Source organism: Odocoileus virginianus, chromosome 9 (assembly GCF_023699985.2).
Source record: "Odocoileus virginianus isolate 20LAN1187 ecotype Illinois chromosome 9, Ovbor_1.2, whole genome shotgun sequence".
Classification (NCBI taxonomy): Eukaryota; Metazoa; Chordata; class Mammalia; order Artiodactyla; family Cervidae; genus Odocoileus; species Odocoileus virginianus.
Window position 1 is genome coordinate 10,936,256 of NC_069682.1, and position 19,125 is coordinate 10,955,380.

At 43.7% G+C, this 19,125-nt stretch overlaps 1 protein-coding gene and 1 long non-coding RNA gene across 2 annotated transcripts in view; one reads left to right on the top strand and one right to left on the bottom strand.

Moving 5' to 3' along the window:
* Positions 1–5,872: 5,872 nt before the first annotated feature.
* LOC139036551 (uncharacterized) lies at positions 5,873–10,768 on the bottom strand. The gene is made up of 3 exons (XR_011489337.1): positions 9,290–10,768; positions 7,234–7,689; positions 5,873–7,013 (listed from the first exon to the last, which is right to left on the bottom strand). It is a non-coding gene; the product is annotated as an uncharacterized lncRNA (long non-coding RNA).
* Positions 7,437–19,125, top strand: part of ITIH2 (inter-alpha-trypsin inhibitor heavy chain 2) — a 30,773-nt gene continuing 19,084 nt past the window's right edge. The window contains exons 1-8 of the mRNA XM_070471943.1: positions 7,437–7,653; positions 9,729–9,803; positions 11,661–11,693; positions 13,734–13,903; positions 15,624–15,728; positions 16,589–16,751; positions 18,151–18,258; positions 18,876–19,004. Of these exons, the coding sequence (XP_070328044.1) occupies positions 7,567–7,653; positions 9,729–9,803; positions 11,661–11,693; positions 13,734–13,903; positions 15,624–15,728; positions 16,589–16,751; positions 18,151–18,258; positions 18,876–19,004 (870 nt within the window). The 5' untranslated portion in view covers positions 7,437–7,566. The remainder of the gene's footprint in view (positions 7,654–9,728; positions 9,804–11,660; positions 11,694–13,733; positions 13,904–15,623; positions 15,729–16,588; positions 16,752–18,150; positions 18,259–18,875; positions 19,005–19,125) is intronic.

The window sequence follows — 19,125 nt, forward strand, 5'->3', positions numbered from 1 at the left end:
CTGTGTACCTCCAACTAACACAACATCATTGTGTGAGAGTTGGACCATAAAGAAGGTTGAGCACCGAAGAACTGATGCTTTTGAACTTTGGTGTTGGAGAAGACTCTTGAGAAATCCTTGGCCTGCAAGATCAAACCAATCCACCCTAAAGGAAATCAATTCTGACTATTCATTGGAAGGACTGATGCTGAAGCTGAAGCTCCAACACTTTGGCCACCTGATGCGAAGAACTGGCTCATTGGAAAAGACCTTGATGCTGGGAAAGATTGAAGGTAGGAGGAGAAGGGGACGACAGAGGATGAGATGGTTGGACGGCATCACTGACTCAATGGACATGAGTTTGAGCAAACTCCAGGAGATGGTGAAGGACAGGGAAGACTGGCGTGCTGCAGTCCATGGGGTTGCTAAGAGTTGGACATGACTGAGCAACTGAACAACACAACATTGTAAATCAACTATACTCCAATATAAAATTTAAAATGTTTTTAAAAGTATGAAGCATCACACACTCTAACTTTGTATTTTTTGGCTCATGCAAGCTCTATCCAATTTCTGACATTTTTCTTCTGAAATTTCTTTACGTTCTGTCGCCTAATTACAATAACCCACGCCTATGCTGGTTGTTGTTCAGTCACTCAGTTGCATATGACTCTTTGCGCCCCCAGGGACTGCAGCAATCTTGATTCCAGCTTGTGCTTCATTCAGCCTGGCATTTCGCATGATGTATTCTTCATATAAGTTAAATAAGCAGGGTGACAATATACAGCCTTGACATACTCCTTTTTAATTTAGAACCAATCTGTTGTTCCAAGTCCAGTTCTAACTGGTGCTTCTTGATCTGGATACAGGTTTCTCAGGAGGCAGGTAAGGAGGTCTGGTATTCCCATCTCTTTAAGAATTTTTCACAGTTGTTGTGATCCACACAGTCAAAGGCTTTAGTATAGTCAATAAAGAAGCAATAGATGTCCTTCTGGAATTCTCTTGCTTTTTCTATGATCCAACAGACACTGGCAATTTGATCTCTGGTTCCTCTGCCTTTTCTAAATCCAGGTTGAACATCTGAAAGTTCTCAGTTCACATACTGTTGAAGCCTTACTTGGAGAATTTTGAGCATTATTTTGTTAGTGTGTGAGATGAGTGCAATTGTGTGGTAGTCTGAACATTCTTTGGCATTGCCTTTCTTTGGGATTGGAATGGAAACTGACCTTTGCCAGTCCTATGGCCACTGCTGAGTTTTCCAAATTTGCTGGCATATTGAGTGCAGCACTTTCTCAGCATCATCTTTTAGGATTTGAAAAATCTCAACTGGGATTTCATCACCTCCACTAGCTTTGTTCGTAGTGATGCTTCCTAAGGTCCACTTGACTTCACATTCCAGGATGTCTGGCTCTAGGTGAGTGTTCACACCATAGTGGTTATCTGGGTCATTAAGGTCTTTTTTGTATAGTTCTTCTGTGTATTCTTGCTACTTCTTAATATCTTCTGCTTCTGTTAGGTCCATACCATTTCTGTCCTTTATTGTGCCCAATCTTTGCATAAAATGCTCCCTCAGTATCTCTAATTTTCTTGAAGAGCTCTCTAGGCTTTCCCATTCTATTGTTTTCCTCTATTTCTTTGCATTATTCACTTAGGAAGGCTTTCTTATCCCTCCTTGCTATTCTTTGGAACTCTGCATTAAGATAGGTGTATCTTTTGAGAAGAAAAAAAGACATTACAGAATGATAGAGTAGCATCTTGAGAAACTAAAAAAAAATAATCCTTGAAGAACCTAAGGCAAAATATCTTAACCTGACTATGGTAAGGAAGGCATCTAAGTTCAAATACTTAGAAAGCAGACCTGGTCCATATCACACCCCATCTGAACTAGCAAACAAGCAGGTAAGGGTCAGATACAGCTATTTGTAAGTTATGTCACCTTTTGACTTTAGACTTTTAAAAGTATACTCTTTCACAACAATAGAACTAAAACTGGATTTTGTAATTGTGTGATAGTTATCGCGACACCATTATCTAAGCCACCAAAACTTAGACTCAGAGCCACAAACCCCAAGTGTATTGATATTCCTGAGAATTCTCACTGGGCAATAAATGAGTTATTCTTTTATTTAAACATTATGAAATGTACTGAAATTTTTTTCTCTTAGATTTCCTACCGATTCTCACATCTATGGAAGTGAATATTCCTGCAGCATTGTGGCAGCGATTTCCATGCTATAAATCGAGACTGTCTAAGTACCAATGGATACCTTCCATTCACCAATGATAGCCACCCAGGCCCGAGGCTAGTGGAAAGAGCCCAGGTCCATAACCTGCATACACACCTGCCCTGATAGGGAACTTGGCACTTCTGGATGGCAAGAGAGATCAAACGTGGTGGTTTTTATTCATGACCCTGGAATTTGGAGATGGGTCATCAGCATAAAAAGAGAAGCCTAAGAAGGCTGCTCTTAGCTTGACTTGTCCTAAGGTCATTCCAAATACCAGATTACAGTCATCAAGAGAAACTGACCAATGGAAGGGGCCAGAATTTTGGAACTTGTACTTATGTTTATGCTTGCAAAACATGCAGTAAGGTCTGAATAGTCATTGTCTCAGCGGAGGATGCGAAGCTGTGATGGCGTTTTGCCGTGAGGGCCGGGTTGAGGCGCCCACTTGGCCGGGCGCTCCCCCAGCCCAGTCTGCGCACAAGGGCAGGAAGGGGTGGCTCTCTCTTCCGGCGTCCAGAAGATGAATCTTCCCAGCAAGCATAGCACCGTGCAGTTTCTAAGGCCGAAGGGGAAACCTGGGCAGAAAAATACAGGCAGCTCTCCGTTACATGCTCTGTGATTGCACTTTCCGTCCCAGGCGGGTTTTCTTTTGCTGTTTAGGACAGTGGTGGCGCAAGCACAGGCCAGCCACTCGCTCTGTGCCAGCACCTGATCTCGCTCATTCTTGGTCTGCTCTTCCTCCTTGCTGCACTATGACATGGATGGCATAGCCCCACTTTACCGGTGAGGAAACTGAGTTACAGAGAGAGGAAACCTCCTGCTGCAGTCACTAATCTAGTTAGAGACAGACTCAGGTTTTGAACTTGGTGTCATGTCCCATTGCGGTTTCCCATGTGGCTCAGTGGTAAAGAATCTGCCTGCTAATGCAGGAGACTTGGGTTTGATACCTGAGTCAGGAAAAATCCCCTCGAGGAGGAAATGGCAACCCACTCCAGTATTCCTGCCTGGGAAAGCTCACGGACAGAGGAGCCTGGTGGGCTACAGTCCTTGGTGTCACAAAGAGTTGGACACGACTGAGCACATCATGTTCCATTATTGGGAACTAAGTAGCTTGATGCAAAAATATTTTGAAAAGGACAACGTATGAAAGGCAAGAGTTGTCACTTTTAGGCCAGATCACCTTCCAAGAGTGGTTCAAGTCAGTGTCGATACTTAAGGGTCAGTTACGTTCAAAGGCACTGTGGTGATTATGGTATACAGGGCCAGGTACAGAGTAGGCTATCTATAAAGACTGGGTTTTTTAGTTTAGTTTATTGAAATATAGTTGATTTACAATGTTGTGTTACTTTCTGCTGCATAGAAAGGTGATTCAGTTATACATATATGTATGTTCTTTTTCCTATTCTCTTCCATTATGATTTATCACAGGATATTGAATATAGTTCCCTGTGCTCTACACTAGGACCTTGATGTTTATCCGTTCTATAGGTAATAGTCTGCATCTGCTGATCCCAAGCTCCCAATGCATCCCTCCCCCTCCCCTTTTCCGCTTGGTAACCACAAGTCTGTTTCTGTGTCTCTGAGTCCGTTTCTGTTTCGTAGACAAGGTCATTTGTGTCACAGTTTAGATTCTGCATATAAGTGGTATCATATGGTACTTGTCTTTCTCCATAAAGAGCAGTGGATGAAGGTGTGTGTGGTCTCTGCACTTGAGAAGATGTAGCAGGTCATGGAGTTGTGTGCTGCAAATATACCCCCAGTGACACGAGTGATGAGTGTCAGCCAGAGGAATTCGCAGCATATTGGTGACAGAAGTCTCAGTGAAGATGACCTTTGAAAGGGAAATGTGATGCTAATAGACGGACATTGGAGGAAAAGGTGGGAATTGCAGGCAAAGGGAGCTGTGTCGGGGAAGCCCTTGGATGAAAGGTTTGGAGGTGAGCAAATCGTCTGGTTTGTGGTGTGTAGGGCTTCCTTGATAGCTCAGTTGGTAAAGAATCTATGCACTCCATTATTCCTGGGCTTCCCTTATGGTTCAGCTGGTAAAGAATCTGTCTGCAATGCGGGAGACCTGGGTTCAATCCCTGGGTTGGGAAGGTGCCCTGGAGAAGGGAAAGGCTACCCACTCCAGTATTCTGGCCTGGAGAATTCCATGGACTGTACAGTCTGTGGGGTCACAAAGAGTAGGACACAACTGAGTGACTTTCACTTTGTGGTGTGTAGGTCACCTGGAGATCGGGCTGAAGGTAGTGCATTGACCGCTGTGAAATCACTCTTGGCTGCATCTTCTATAGGAAGAGAGTGGAGACTCTGGAGCAGGGAGTAACTGCTTCAGAGTGGCACCTGGGCGCTGCGTTCAGCCATAGTGTGAGGGTGATGGATTCAGAAACGGTAGCCAAGACATCCTCTAGAAAATACTGCTAGCGTTCCGGGAAGTTAATGAACGTGATGACAGTGGGAATGGAGAGGAAGTGGAATCCAGATCAGTTGGTATGTTCCCAGAAATACTTACCATGTTCACTCTTAACTGAGACCAAGCATTTGGCGGTGTGTGTGTGTGTGTGTGTGTGTGTAAATTCACTACTGAAGTCATGCAGTATACGTTTAACAAAACCAAATCAGCTCTATCCGGGATCCGACCCCATGTCATCTTCACTCATAGCAAATGCTGCTCTGTCTTCAACTGATAGATTTATCTGGTTAGCTTAGACCTCTATTTTACTTAAACAAAATTAGGCGACATGTAAAACAAGTGATTTTCTTTGTTCTACCAAGGTTACTTATATTCCTTGCTGAAAATATTTTTAACTGATTTGGAATCAATTTTCTTTGCTCTTTAAATTGTTTTTTAAATGTTTAATTGTGAAATATTACAGAGAAAAATTTAAAATATACTTGTTTAATGGAAACAAGCCAAGCGTTCATGGCAGGATAAATGGATAAAGAAAATGTGATATATACATACAGTAGATGATTATTTTCAGCCTTTTTTTATGTGGAGCATTTTTTTTTGAAGTCTTTATTGAATTCGTTACAATATTGCTTCTGTTTGATATTTTGGCTTTGTTTGGATCTTAGTTCCCTGACTGGGATCGAATTCACATTGGAAAGTGAAGTCTTAACCACTGGACTGCCAGGAAAGTCTCTCAACCTTAAATAAAGAAGGAAATCCTGACATAGATGACAACATGAATAAACCTGGAGGACATTATGCTAAGTTAAATAAGCCAGTCACAAAAGGACAAATACTGGATGATTCCACTTACATGAGGTATATAAAGTAATCATACTCATAGAAAAAACAAATAGAATGGTGGTTACCAGGAGCTGGCGGGAGGCAGAATGGGGAATTATTGTTTACTGGGGACAGGGTTTTAGTTTTGCTAGATGAACAATTTCTAGAGACAGGCACTTCACAACAATGTGCGATAGTTAATAATCTTAGATTTAATTCTCTTCTTTCTTTTATTATTATTTGCTATGACATCTGTTTTAACCCAATACCATCTTTGTAACCCCCATTTTCAAGTATTTGGAAAAAATAAGATAGATTTTAATGCAGTCTCAACTTTTAGTCTGCTTTTACCCCTTGGAGATAAAGTGTAATTCGTAGAGATAGCATACAGTTAAACATTAAAAAAAAAAAAAAATCAGTAACCCTTCACAACTTTGCAGATAAATTTAATCCATTTGCATTTATAGTACATCTGAAGCAACACTTCCAGTTATTTTGGGCATGTGCTTGTATTTAACAAATTTGTAGTTTTTTAAAGATCATCTTGCATTATTTTAATGTCAATTTATCTTCTTCAGCACGGTTTTTGATTTTCTCTTTCCACTTGCCTTGTTTTTGAAATAAACTTTAAGCCGTGTCCCTTTAAAGCAAACCAGAAGACAATCTCAGAAAAGTGATGTTTGTCTTGGGTTCACTGTGGTCCACACGGTGAGTGTCAGGTCTGTGGAAGCCAGCCGAGTCTGGTCGGTACCGATCTAGTGGAAACAGCCCTACATCACAGGTCACACAGGTCATCACAGGCTTCCTGTTTTCGTGTGGGTGCAAGTTCCCTTGTGTGAGCAAACTTTCAGAGAGTAGAAGTTATTTCAGCAGCAGCTCCCTGACCAGGTGCTGGATCAAACAATTTTAGACAGAAAGGCGGTGGTTCCATCCTGGTGAAGGAAACTGCCAGAAAAGACTTGGGAGCTGGTCAGACTGGGGTCCACAGCCTAGCTGTGTGCAAGCAGATGTCTGGAGTAGAGGCTCAAGAAAAAGTTTCATCAAATAGACTGGTCACCCAGCTTGGGGGCCACAGGTAAACTTTAGTCTAAATTCACACCCGGAACCCCAATCCCAGGGAGGGAACCCAGGGTGCCTCTCCTGGCACCTACTGCATCTTGAATCTCGACCTTAAATCAAGTCCCCACTTGCTGACTGTGAGATGGGGAATCAATTACCTAATCTTCTTTTCCTCCATTGCGAATGGAGATAAATGTAGTACACACCTGATATGGCTCCTTCATAGTTGAAAAGTAAAGGGCTAAATTTAATGCAAGTAAAAGAGACTGATTCCACAGGGAAGTTCACGAATCCTAGTTATCGTTGTTATTAGGATTCCTGACCGTGAGCAGGAAGGGATTCCAGGCTGGGCTGTCCCTGGTTCTGGGACTAGGGGGAGCTGATTCTCCACTGACCTGAGTGAGGCTGACCAGAAGCGATGGGAACAGACTCTGTTCTCTTCATCAAAGATGTTCCCGAAGCTTCCTTCCCGAAGGGCGTGCCGCCCACACCGCGTCTCACCCAGTTTTTTCCTGAAATAGGTTCTCGGTTATCAAAGGGAGAGGGGAAAAAGCACTGCTCATAATGCTTTGCTCAGAAACTCTGGGGTTTCTTCTCCTTTTCCTAAATTCCTCCTGCTTTCATTTAAACCAAAGGATGTTTCCAGAAACTTCTTAACTTTAGATTTTTCCCATCTGACTCAATTTCTCGGGAAAGTGCCTCACCTGGTCTTTCAAAGAGGAAGACACTGACCTTTAGATCTCTTTGATTTTAAGATGAACAGAAATCAGCAGAAGGGGGAAAAAAAAAATACCGCACGTCCATCTGACCCTGACGTACTCTCACAGCCCAGGGACTGCCTCTGGCTTGGCTGTTTGAATAACCTCTGGGCATCTGATCCACCCCCAGAGCTTAAGTTTGAACTCCAGAACAAATATTTGTCCTGTTTGGAGCAAAGTTTGAGAGCACTCTTCTCTTCTTTTTAAAGCCCAACCGTACTGCTCTGCCATCCCTCTGGTCGTGGTTTAGGGGACACTGGGCTCCTCCCCAGACCCCCCGCCTGAGAGCTGGGCAGAGGCACCCGGCATGATGAAGGGGCTCACGTGCTTTTTCCTCTGCTTCTTCCTTTGTGAATCGAGAGGCTTTGAAATCCCCACCAATGGACTTTCAGAAGTAAGTACTTCCAGAAGACTCCTTGCTGTAGGCCCCCTGTGTGTTTGGTAAATAGAGTGTTGTGTTAGTCGCTCAGTCATGTCCGACTCTCAGCGACCCCATGGACCGTGGCCCACCAGCCTCCTCTGTCCTTGGGGTTCTCCAGGCAAGAATCCTGGAGTGGGTAGCCATTCCCTTCTCCAGGGGATTTTCCCGACCCAGGGACTGAACCCGGGTCTCCTGCGTTGCGGGTGAATTCTTTACCATCTGAGCTACCAGGGAAGCCTGTTACCTGTTGCTGTTCAAGGACTGTATCCTGTGAGGGTTGAAAATCTATCATAAAGTTCATTGAGTAGAAGTGTTCACTGTTAGAATTACTTGGATGTGTATTTACCCTTTAAAGCATTAATGGGCTTTTCATGAGAAATGAGTTCATGGGCTGGCCCCATAGTGTAGCATTTATGGAATACAGCTGCCCCTCCTTATCTCAAAAACTGGGGATGTTAATTGGTCTGATCTAAAGGATGGTTATAAGGTTTAAGTGACATTTGTAAACTACCCAGCACAGTGCGAACCTGAGCAAGAACTTGATAATTATTAGCTCTCATAACTATTATGGAATACCATTATCACTCTTTTACATAAGAGTATAAGAAAAGTCATTTTCAAAGCACTCTGGTTGAGGGACTTCCCCGACTCACTGGAAAAGACCCTGATGCTGGGAAAGATTGAAGGCAAAAGGAGAAAGGGGCAGCAGAAGATGAGATGGTTGAATGGCACCACTGACTCAATGGACATAAATTTGAGCAAACTCTGGGAGATAGTGAAAGACAGAGAAGCCTGGCATGCTGCAGTCCATGTGGTCACAGAGTCGGACATGACTTAGTGACTGAACAACAAACAGCTGATGATCCAGTGGCTAAGATTCCGAGCTCCCAATGCATGAGCCCTGGGTTCAATTCCCTGGTCAGGGAACTAGATCTTTCATGCTGCAACTAAGACCCAGAACAGCCAAAAAATTAAAAAGGACAGTTGTTTGTCATACCGAAGTGAACAATGATTTCCAAGTTAAGGGCATTTAATGTTCCTGTTAAAGGGGAAGATGGATGAGGCAGTGGGCAGAGTATAGGAATTATTCCCAAGGAGCTCAAGGTCTTCCCTTCAGACCCTTGATCATCCTCAGCGTGATGAAAGTCTGGGACTGAAAGTCGTAGAAGAGCTATTCTGATACTAGAAAAGCCACGTGTATTCTGGGAATATCCTGGAAGATGCAGCGGCTTGTGATACTTACGGGGTGGATTATGTACACAATTGCCAAAGAACAAGATGGCATATTTGCAAGAAAAAAAAAAAATCACTCTGCCTGCCTAGAAATTATCATATTTTCCGACACTTTAGAAACCACCAGAGTGTGTTGGAAGCCTCACTGATGGAGCCAGGAATTGGAGGCAAGATTTCCAAAGGTGCTTGTGCTTTTTCAGTCCCTTACTGGTATCGACATTTCTAACATCTTATTAGACACTTCTGATGCTGCTAAGATCTACGCAACACTTCCCCCAGGTACCTCCCTGTCATTGGTCACTGTCATCTTCAGGCAAAGTGAAAAACAAATTCCCGCATCCACCAAGTTTGGAGATATTAACTCCTAGTTACTCACCTCCAAGATATAACCAGCAAACAAATAGATGAAAGAAATCATTGCAACAGTCAGAGACAACTTTGGCTACCAAAGGGAAAAGAGAAGAGGGATAAATTAGGGGTTTGGGATTAACAGATACACAGTACTATGTATAAAATACACAACAAAGACTTACTGTATATGGGAACTATATTCAATATATTGTAATATTCAACCTATAATGGAAAAGAATCTGAAAAAGAGTAGATATATGTGTGTGTATATAACTGAATCACTTTGCTGCACACCTGAAACATTGTAAATCAGCTATTAATTTTTTTAAAAAAGACATTATATGAAAAAATGAGATTCCACAGAAATATAGAAAACAAGACAAAATAAAATACTAAATACTTTTTGCCTGTCACCAGCGGCCTTTTTTTCACTGATGGAAATAAACATCCTGATTTGTTTTAAGTTTGCAGACTATGGAGACCACGTGGGGTTGGCTCCAGGCAAATTCCAGTTTGTGCCAGAGAATCGGAGGTATCAGGTACAGTAAACCTCAGTTCCAAAAGGGAAAAGAAGTGAAAGAGATCATGAATGAAAAAATAAGAAAAAGATTGAGATGCTTTTTGCTACATTTTCTCAACAGCTTGTTTTTCTTAGCAGCAAAGAGTCAAGTAGTAGTATACTCAGGAGAAACACAGTTCAGCTGAAATGGAGGGAAACCTCCACATGATTGTCCATCTCCAAATGCAGTGGTCATGTTGTTCGCTTAAACAATACGTGGCTGCGTGTTGTCTTCAAAGCTTAAGCTTATGGGATGGTTTTACTGTCATATATGGAAGAATTTCCTCCTAGGAGGACATTTTTGGTGGCTTCCTCGTGGGGCCACACATGCTCCCCCACTGGTCACGGCCACTACTGTCTTGGGGAGCCGCTCAGAGAGCACAGGGAACCTAGCCTCGCTGGAGGCCATCTCCAGTTGTTAAGATTTCACCTTCCAGTGCAGGGCGTGTGGGTTCAATCCCTGGTCCGGGAGCTAAGACCCCACATGCCTTGTGGCCAAAAAACCTAAATATAATACAGAGGAATATTATAACAAATTCAATAAAGGCTTTAAAAGTGGTCCATATCAAAAAGATTTAAGAGAAAAAAAGAAACCCCATAGATAGATCCTCATGTCAGTGTCTTCATCTAGAAGACAAAACTTAAAGAGCTGTTGAGAATTGCATTCAAAGATCTGAAAAAGACCCACAGACAGAAAACAAACTCATAGTTACCAAAGAGAAAAGGGGGAGAGGGATAAGTTAGGAGGTTGGGATTAACAGATACACACCACTGTATATAAAATAGATAACCAGCAATTCCCTGGATGTCTACTGGTTAGGACACTCTTCTTCCACTGCAGGGGGCACGGGTTCAATCCCTTGTTGGGGAACTAAGATCCTGAAAGCTGTGCAGCATGGCCAAAAATAGATAAAATAGATAACCAACAAGAACTTATATAGCACAGAGAAATATGCTCAGTGTTTTTTAATAACCTATAATGGAAAATAATCTGACAAAAAAATAGATAATGTAGAAATAAGTGAATCACTTTGCTGTACATCTGAAACTAACACAACACTGTAAATCAACCATGCTTCCATTAAAAAAAAAAAGTCCAAAAGAAGGCAACTGTTGGCCTTATTATGTCATATAACACCCCCTAAAATTTCAGCTCATTCCAAAGCAGGCAAGCTAAGCTGTACTAACCCACATCTGAGTTATTACTTTTAAATCCATCTGACATTAAATGCTCACCCATCACTCTAAAGCCAGCTCACTTTCCATGCCACAGGACAGTCATTCATGTGGATAAATCTCTAAGCATGGCAGTTAGAATACAGAATTTTCATCTGCCAATTACCATGTTTAACTCAGGGGCTACGCCAAGGAGAAGATGCACGCGTTTCAGCTCCCGTGTGGCTGCGTCTAATGGAAGAGACAGACATGCTTTCCCACTGTCTGGGTTTGAAGGAAGGAGTTCTGCTGCTATGAAAAGACTCAGACAAACAGATGTTTTTGTTTGAATTAATGAGGTGGTTTTTACAGGATAAAGGTGATCTGTGCTACTCAGCATGAGCTCAATTGGATATTTTCATTTAAAGACATTGGTTTTAACATTGTATCAGAGAATGATGGGCATGCCACCAAAAGACAGCTGAGACACTTACTCACAGGAGCACACCAAGGGGAAACTAGAATTCAAGAATATTTGATAGTTATGTCTTGGTTCCAGTGAATGAATCAGAGCTCAGTATGGAAGGAGAAAATATTTCTTGACTGAGAGAAAACAGTTTTTGCCCTCAAGGTAATAAGCAACATGCTTCTGAAGAATGATTTTATTCACTTCCTTTCACAGAGAAGTATTTCTGGACAATCTGGAGAAAGGATGGTAAGTGTACTTTGATTTTGTTAAAAATTGATGTCTGAATGACTTTTCTGTTACCTATTATCGAGAAATCAATACGGCTGCCTCCTTTATCTTCGCACCAAGAGCATTTACCTGACTTTCGAAATACCTGTTTGCCCAATTCTGTTTGGGAAGTGTGTCTAAAATTTGGCATGAGAGGGTGGAGTGTGTAAGCAACCAGGAGATATGTCCCCAGGAGCTGAAAATGTTCCTTTTCTTTACTTTGGCAAGTTTTGCCAACAGCACAGGTTTGTTTTTGGGTTTTTTTTTTTTTAATAAAAACTATATATTGATTCCAATATAATGGTCTTGATTTAAAATAGGACACCTAACAGCTTTAGTGAGTGTGGAAAATGCACTCTTGAACATGAAATGGCCCAGTTCCCTGAGCGGTTTGGTGTACTATAAGTCCCCTACATACAAACAAGTCCCATTCCAAGAGTGAGTTTGTACGTCCAACAAAGTTAACCTAAGTACACAACCAACACAATCAGCTATATGTGGCTATACTGTAATAGGTTTAGAATACTTTTCAAGCAAATAATACATTAAAAAAACTGACACACAAAATTAAGAACATTTTTAATTAGACAGTACAGTACCTTGAGAAGTACAATAGTATGGTACAACGGCTGGCATGCAGGGACTGGCATGGCATGAACAGGACAGAGGGGTTACTGATGGAGGAGGGAGAGGAAGTGGGAGATGGTCCGGCGGAGGGCAAGCTGCAGTTTCACTCATGTCTGATATTGATGGCACACGTTCCGGTTCCTTGCTGGAACCAGATGCTCGTTCGCATCTTTGAAGGTTTGCAGCTGCACCTTGAAGGTCCATATGTATGTGGGGGACTTACTGTAGTTCCTCTTGTGGCAGGAAGACATCAAAAGGAAAGTTGTTTCCTTGGCTTTGTGGTCTGAACAGTCAGCAGCTGTGAGAAGCTCTGGGTTAAGGGGGAGGACGGACAAACAGCTGAGCCTGGGTTTCATCTTAGCTTGAGATGAGCTGGATGTTAACAAGATTTCATCTTGGATGATGAAGTTTGGGGAAAATGACATCTAGTATTGAAATCAGTAAAACGCTTCACTGCCACAATCCTGGCAGTTTAGAGCCACCTCCTAAAAGATGCATGTTTTCAGTGCTTTGTCTTTGAGCATATGGATACTGGAACTGCCTTAAATCAGTAGAGAAGGGTTGGGATCCGGGTCCAGAGTGCTGGACCAGTCACCGCGTCAAAATGCCCTCTGCAAGATGTTCTGTTCTTTACTCACATCCATCAGCATTCTCATGGGTGCGTGCTAAGTTGCTTCAGTCGTGTCCAACTCTTTGCAACCCCATGGACTGTAGCCTGTCAGGCTCCTCTGTTCACCGGATTCTCCAGGCAAGAGTACTGGAGTGGGTAGCCATTCTCTTCTCCAGGAGATCTTCCCAACCCAGATCGAACCTGGGTCTCCCGCATTACAGGCAGGTTCTTCACCATCTGAGCCACCAGGGAAGCCTCGCACTCCTGTTCAACCTATATGTCACGGTTTGTTTTAATTTGGGAAACAACAGGAGGACTGGGAAAAGGTGAAATTGCAGTAGATGAGGTTCAAGAAGGTAGGTAGCAGTGTGGGGCTTTGGGGACCGCCTGTGTGTTCCGCCCCACTGTACCCCTGGAAATGCCTGGGTCCCCCTTCTACACTGCACACCGGCATCCTTTCCTGCCCTCTGGCCCTGTATTCAGAGTTATTTCTTGTACTTTCATAATCCAATCTTGTTTCCCCACAACCATTTCCTCCTCATATTCTAACTTGCAGAATCATTGTTAATAGGCTCACAGCGCTGGAGAGGCATCTCAAGATTTCTTAAAATAAGAGCAAGCTTCTGCCTGCAGGATATCCCAAGAATTTAGGAGAATGCTTAGTAAAAGCTGAGTTATATACTTAATGACGCCTTAGAATTTTTTGCACTGTTATCACCAAATATGCAGTGAAGTTCTATCATTTTTCTCCAAGTACAGTTGTCTTTTCTTGCCGATTTCAGGAAGATGTTGATCAAGTGACTCTTTATAGTTATAAAGTCCAGTCTACTATTACTTCTCGAGTGGCCAACACTGTTATCCAGACCAAAGTGGAGAACCACTCTCCACAGCCTCAAAATGTCGTGTTTGATGTGCAGATTCCCAAAGGAGCCTTCATCTCCAACTTCTCCATGTGAGTAACTCCCACTCAGAACCAGAGACTGGATATGCTCTGCTCACAGAATCAAACCCCTCCCAGAGTGGACCTTTAGTGCCTCAATGCCTCGTGGCTCCATACCCAGCATCTCTGTTGTTGTTTAATTGCTAAGTTTTATCTCTCTGCTACCCTATGGACTGTAGCCCGCCAGGCTCCTTTGTCCATGGGATTTCCCAGGCAAGAATACTGGAGCAGGTTGCCATTTCCTCCTCCAGGGGATCTTCCTGAACTAAGGACTGAACCCGAGTTTCCTGCATTGGCAAGCGAATTCTTTACCATGTAAATCATCAGTGAAGCCCAGAGAGGACCCTGGTGGTCAGCAATTCCAGGGGTTCTCGCTTTCAGAGCTGTGGACCCACTGGACATTGAGTCATCTTGGGTGGGACCCAATAATTTGCTTCTGTTCAGAGTAACAGAATTTGCAAAGGATTTGCTTTTCTTTTCTAATGAGTGAAAGCATCCTTGAGCCTGTCTCTATGGCAGTAATCTCCCACTTCCTTAGGGAGAGGCCATATGTTCTATTTTGCTTCAAAAACTAATCAGACTGCTCTGACTAATCATTGTTGGGACAGATTAGGTGACAGCAAGCGAAGAGTAAGGTAGTAGAGACAGAAATGACAAGAGAGGACAGAGGTCCCCTGGGGAGATGTTAGAAAGAGAAACACAAACTTGGCATGGGTCGATCAGCACTTTTCTCCGTCTTTCTTGGCTCTTTTCCACCCTCAAAGGATCCTTAATACATGGAAGAATGGTCTTACAAACCATGTCAGCCAGAGAGCTAGTGGTTTATCAATCACAGCCCCAGGCACATTTGTCATTCCAAAGGGCTGCACCGAACAACTGTTAATCCAAAGAGTAAACCTGGAAAATGAAGAAACATTTTTAAAAATTTTGCCTTGGTGTATAGTTGACCTACAATGTTGTGTTAGTTTCAGGTGTATAGCAAAGTGATCCAGTTATACGGCGACATATGTCCATTCTTTGGCAGATCCTCCCCATGCCGGTTATTAAAGAATATTGAGTAGAGTTCTCTGTGCTATACAGTAGGTCATTGTTGCTTATTTTATATATAGTGGTGTGTGTGTGTGTGTTAATCCCAAACTCCTAATTTATCACTTCCCCTTCACATTTCCCCTTTGGTTAACCATATGTTTGTTTTCGAAGTCTGTTTCTGTTTTGTAAATAAGTTCATTTGTATCAATTTGGGGGGGATTCTGCATATTATGTGATGTTTGTCTTTCTCTGACTTAACTTCACTTAGTTTGGTAGTTTCTGAGTCCATCCATATCGCTGCAAATGGCATTGTTTCATTCTTTTTTATGGCTGAGTAATATTCCAGTGTGTGTATGCACCACATCTTCTTTAGCCATTCCTCTGTGGGTGGACACTTAGGTTGCTTCCGTGTCTTAGCTGTTGTGAATAGTGCTGCTGTGAACACTGGGGAAGAAGCATCTTAAACACAAGTAACAATATGGGAGAGAAAGCTTCTAGTACAGGAGCCTACCCCATCTATCTTAAATCACACTCCCAGATAAAGGAACTCCTTTTATGAAACATGCAAATGTCTCTCTACCTGAAGGTTCTTTCCAGGTGCAAAATGATAAATAATTCATTATGTCCACCAGGTTGGACTGTTGGCTTGTTTGTTCGTTGTGCTTTCATTCAGACCATCTGTGGCCCCTGTGTCATTTTTTAGGACTGTGGATGGCACGACTTTTACTAGTTCTATTAAGGAGAAAACCGTGGGCCGAGCCCTCTATGCTCAGGCGAGAGCGAAAGGCAAGACGGCAGGACTGGTGAGGTAAGCAGGGTCCCCTTCCATTGCTGCCTGTGCTCAAGCCCGTTCCCTCCAGGGCAGACCAGCCCCAGGAAGGCAGAGAAGCTCATCCTTCTCTGCTAGGTCACTTCTTTGCTGTACTTCCCTGATCCCACACGATCCGATTACCCACAATCTCACCTTGGTTGTTTACCATTTAAATTTCTAAAAAATCACTGACTGTTTCTCCTAACGCTCAAATCACCCTCATTTGACAGCCCTGCTGTTTCTCTTTAAAACCATGAACACCTCAAGTTGAGTGATCACATTGGACTTGGTGCGTACCGGAATAAATAAGGCATTAGTGCTGGAAATACATATTCAATTTGAAATAATAGATGTCTTCTTTATGAAGACTTTTAAAAATGTAAAGAATCCCTAGAATGAGTCTTCCCAGCAGTAGGGGAAAGGTGTGCTGTCCTTCGGATCATCTAAACTGGGATTGAGTTCTGACCGTACAGCTGACTCGCATGTGATCTCAAGTGGGTTCCTTACCCTTTATGAACCTCATTTGTCATCACTTGCTAAATGAAGGTCTTGGTGTCCAGTTAACACACAATGACATGTGTCAAGTTCCTGGCATGTAATAGAGGATCAATAACCAGTAGCTCTTTGCAGATGACACTCAGATCTGTAAGAAGCTCTGCAGGAAAAAAGATCAGGTAGGAGAGGGGAGGGGAATTCCAGGCTACTGGAAGGAAATTGATCTAGAAGTTGCTGTTATCTCTACTGGACCTACCGTTCATTCTCCTAAGCAATGAGCAGGTGGCTAGCCCAGGGCATCCTGGACACCCTCTGTGTAGATTCTACATGTGCTGACTTATGTGGGGGGCTCACATCTTTAGGAGCAGAGCTCTCGACATGGAGGACTTCAAGACTGAAGTAAGCATCGCCCCTGGAGCAAAGGTGCAGTTTGAACTTCATTACCAGGAAGTAAAGTGGAGGAAGCTGGGGTCCTACGAGCACAGACTCCACCTGCAGCCAGGACGACTGGCCAAGCACCTGGAGGTGAGCCCTGCCCCCTAGAGCTGGGTCCCCATCTGTGCTTTCTGTTCATCTTCTCTTCGTGGTGTTCCACGCCACTTGACACTGCAGGACAGGGTGGTGTATGGAAATTGACTCTGGGTTTGGAGTAAGGAAGTGCCGCTTCCTTACACGTTTCAAGGCTTGCTCATCTCCTTATCTGCTGTGTCAACTTCCTGTGGCTACTGTAGCAGATGATTGCACACAGGGACCTTATGACAACAGAGATGTCTTCTTCCACAGTGCCGGGGCAGGGACTGCAGTCAAGGTGTTGGCTGGGCTCCTGGGAAGGGTCTGTCCCTTGCTGCTTCTGTGGTTTGGAAGCTGCTGGCATTCCTTGGCTTGTGGCCTCGTGGCCCATCATTCTGACCTGTGCCTCCCTGGTCACATCGCCTTCCCCTCTGAGTGTCTCAAATCTCCCCCTGCTCCTGTAAGAACATTTGTCATTGGATTTCGGGCCCACCGGGTGGTTCAGGATGATCACATCTCAAGATCCTTTACTGTGTCCGCAAAGATCCTTTTCCCAAATCAGGTAGCAGTCTCAGCTTCCAAAGATTTAATGCAGACATGCCTCTGTCGGGGGTTGGGGGTGGGGGACCATTCAACCCTCTACACTGACCTTCCAACTAATGCCGATCCTCAATTTTCTCATCTGTGAAAAGCGTCCCATTACATTTCTTAGATTCCTTGGTTCCAAGTGCGATGAGCTTTTGGAAATAGGTGGCCAGTAATAGGAGGTCAGCGAAGGTTGAGTTCACTGTCTTTGTCTGCTCCACAGTCCCCCCATTGCACCCCAGCTCTCATCACCTGGAGAGCAGTGCCTGTGCAGGGCAGCTTGAACTCACTTCTGCTGTAGTCTTCACCTCTTGCCTTGAGAACTGAGCTGCTCTTTTCTTGGCTCGAAACTTGTTAACATCATGTGAACGTTTGTGTAAGAGGCAAAGGAGGACCAGCTGGAAGAAACCCAGGGAAGAACACAATTCAACTGGTCTCTGTTTGACACAGACGAGGGTGAAGCAGACAGGTTGTAAATTGTCCATAGATGAAGAAGATTCAAGGGGATGAATGGATCATGTAAAATTTTCTTATAAATAAGAATGAAATGGCATGGGATGGAGTAGAAGAAGGAGAATTAAATTCCAGAGAAATAGAGCAATAGGAAGGGAGCACTGACTTGCCCAGAGGGTCTTTAAGCCTCCCTGGTGAGATGCATCATATCACACAGCATTTAAAGAACTTGCAGAAGGGATGGTGGAGCCATGACAGGTCATCTTTGGGAGATCCTGGAGATGAAAAGAGCAGAGGACTTAGAATTGATAATCGTACTTCTTGCTCAAAGTCTTGAAAGATGTTTTAATGCTTTAAGTAACTTTTCCACTTCTAGGTAGATGTGTGGATTATTGAACCTCAAGGACTAAGATCTCTTCATGTTCTGGACACATTTGATGGGCATTTTGATGGCGTTCCCATTGTATCTAAAGGACACCAGAAGGTACCACAAGCAGTGATGTGACGGAGTCTGAGTGGCCACTGGTTCACGGGTTTTCCTCTCCTTCTCGGCTCTAGGGGATGGAAAAGTTGTCAGGTGCTGAGCTCAAGGAACAGTGATCCCTGAGCAAAGTCTAGGGCCCCCTACAGGACATACAGAACAAAACCAGTTGTTTCATTGCATTGTGACCATTTTGAAGCCCATTTCCCCCAAGTCACCCACTGGACCGGTAGCTAAAAGACGGTTTTCACATAATATATAGAGAATTTTCCTTTATCACTGCAAGACATACTCAGCTTAATTCTCTCTGCCTTAATGGCCAATAGTAACCACCTTTGGAGGGGTCAAAGTCCTCTAAGAATCTTTTGCCAACTCTTTCTAGAGCTGGTGGCCATTTCTTCCATGGGTGGGGGTGAGGGGGAGGGAGGAATTCTTCGAATCTCTTATAAAGGACTGAAGCCTGGCCCACAGCACTGAAGGCTGCTAGATGCCCCTCTGATAGGACAACTGATGTTGCTTGGGTTCAGGGTGGCCCTGGACCTTCACCTGTGTGCGTGGGAAGGTGTCCCCCGGACAGGGAGTGGGCAGAGACCGGGCTCTGACACCATTGCTCTTTCCAGGCACACGTTGCCTTCAAGCCCACGGTCGCACAACAGAGAAAATGCCTCAACTGCTCAGAGACGATGGTCGATGGTGACCTGGTGGTGATGTATGATGTGAACAGAGAGGAGAAGGTTGGGGAACTTCAGGTGGGTGCAAACAACTCTCAGGGGCCAGCCCTCCCTGAGCCAAAGATCTGTTTCTTGTTGAATAAACCCCCAGGGAAATGCTCTGGGAGGTAAACTGCGGAGATGCTGGGCCCTTTCGGAA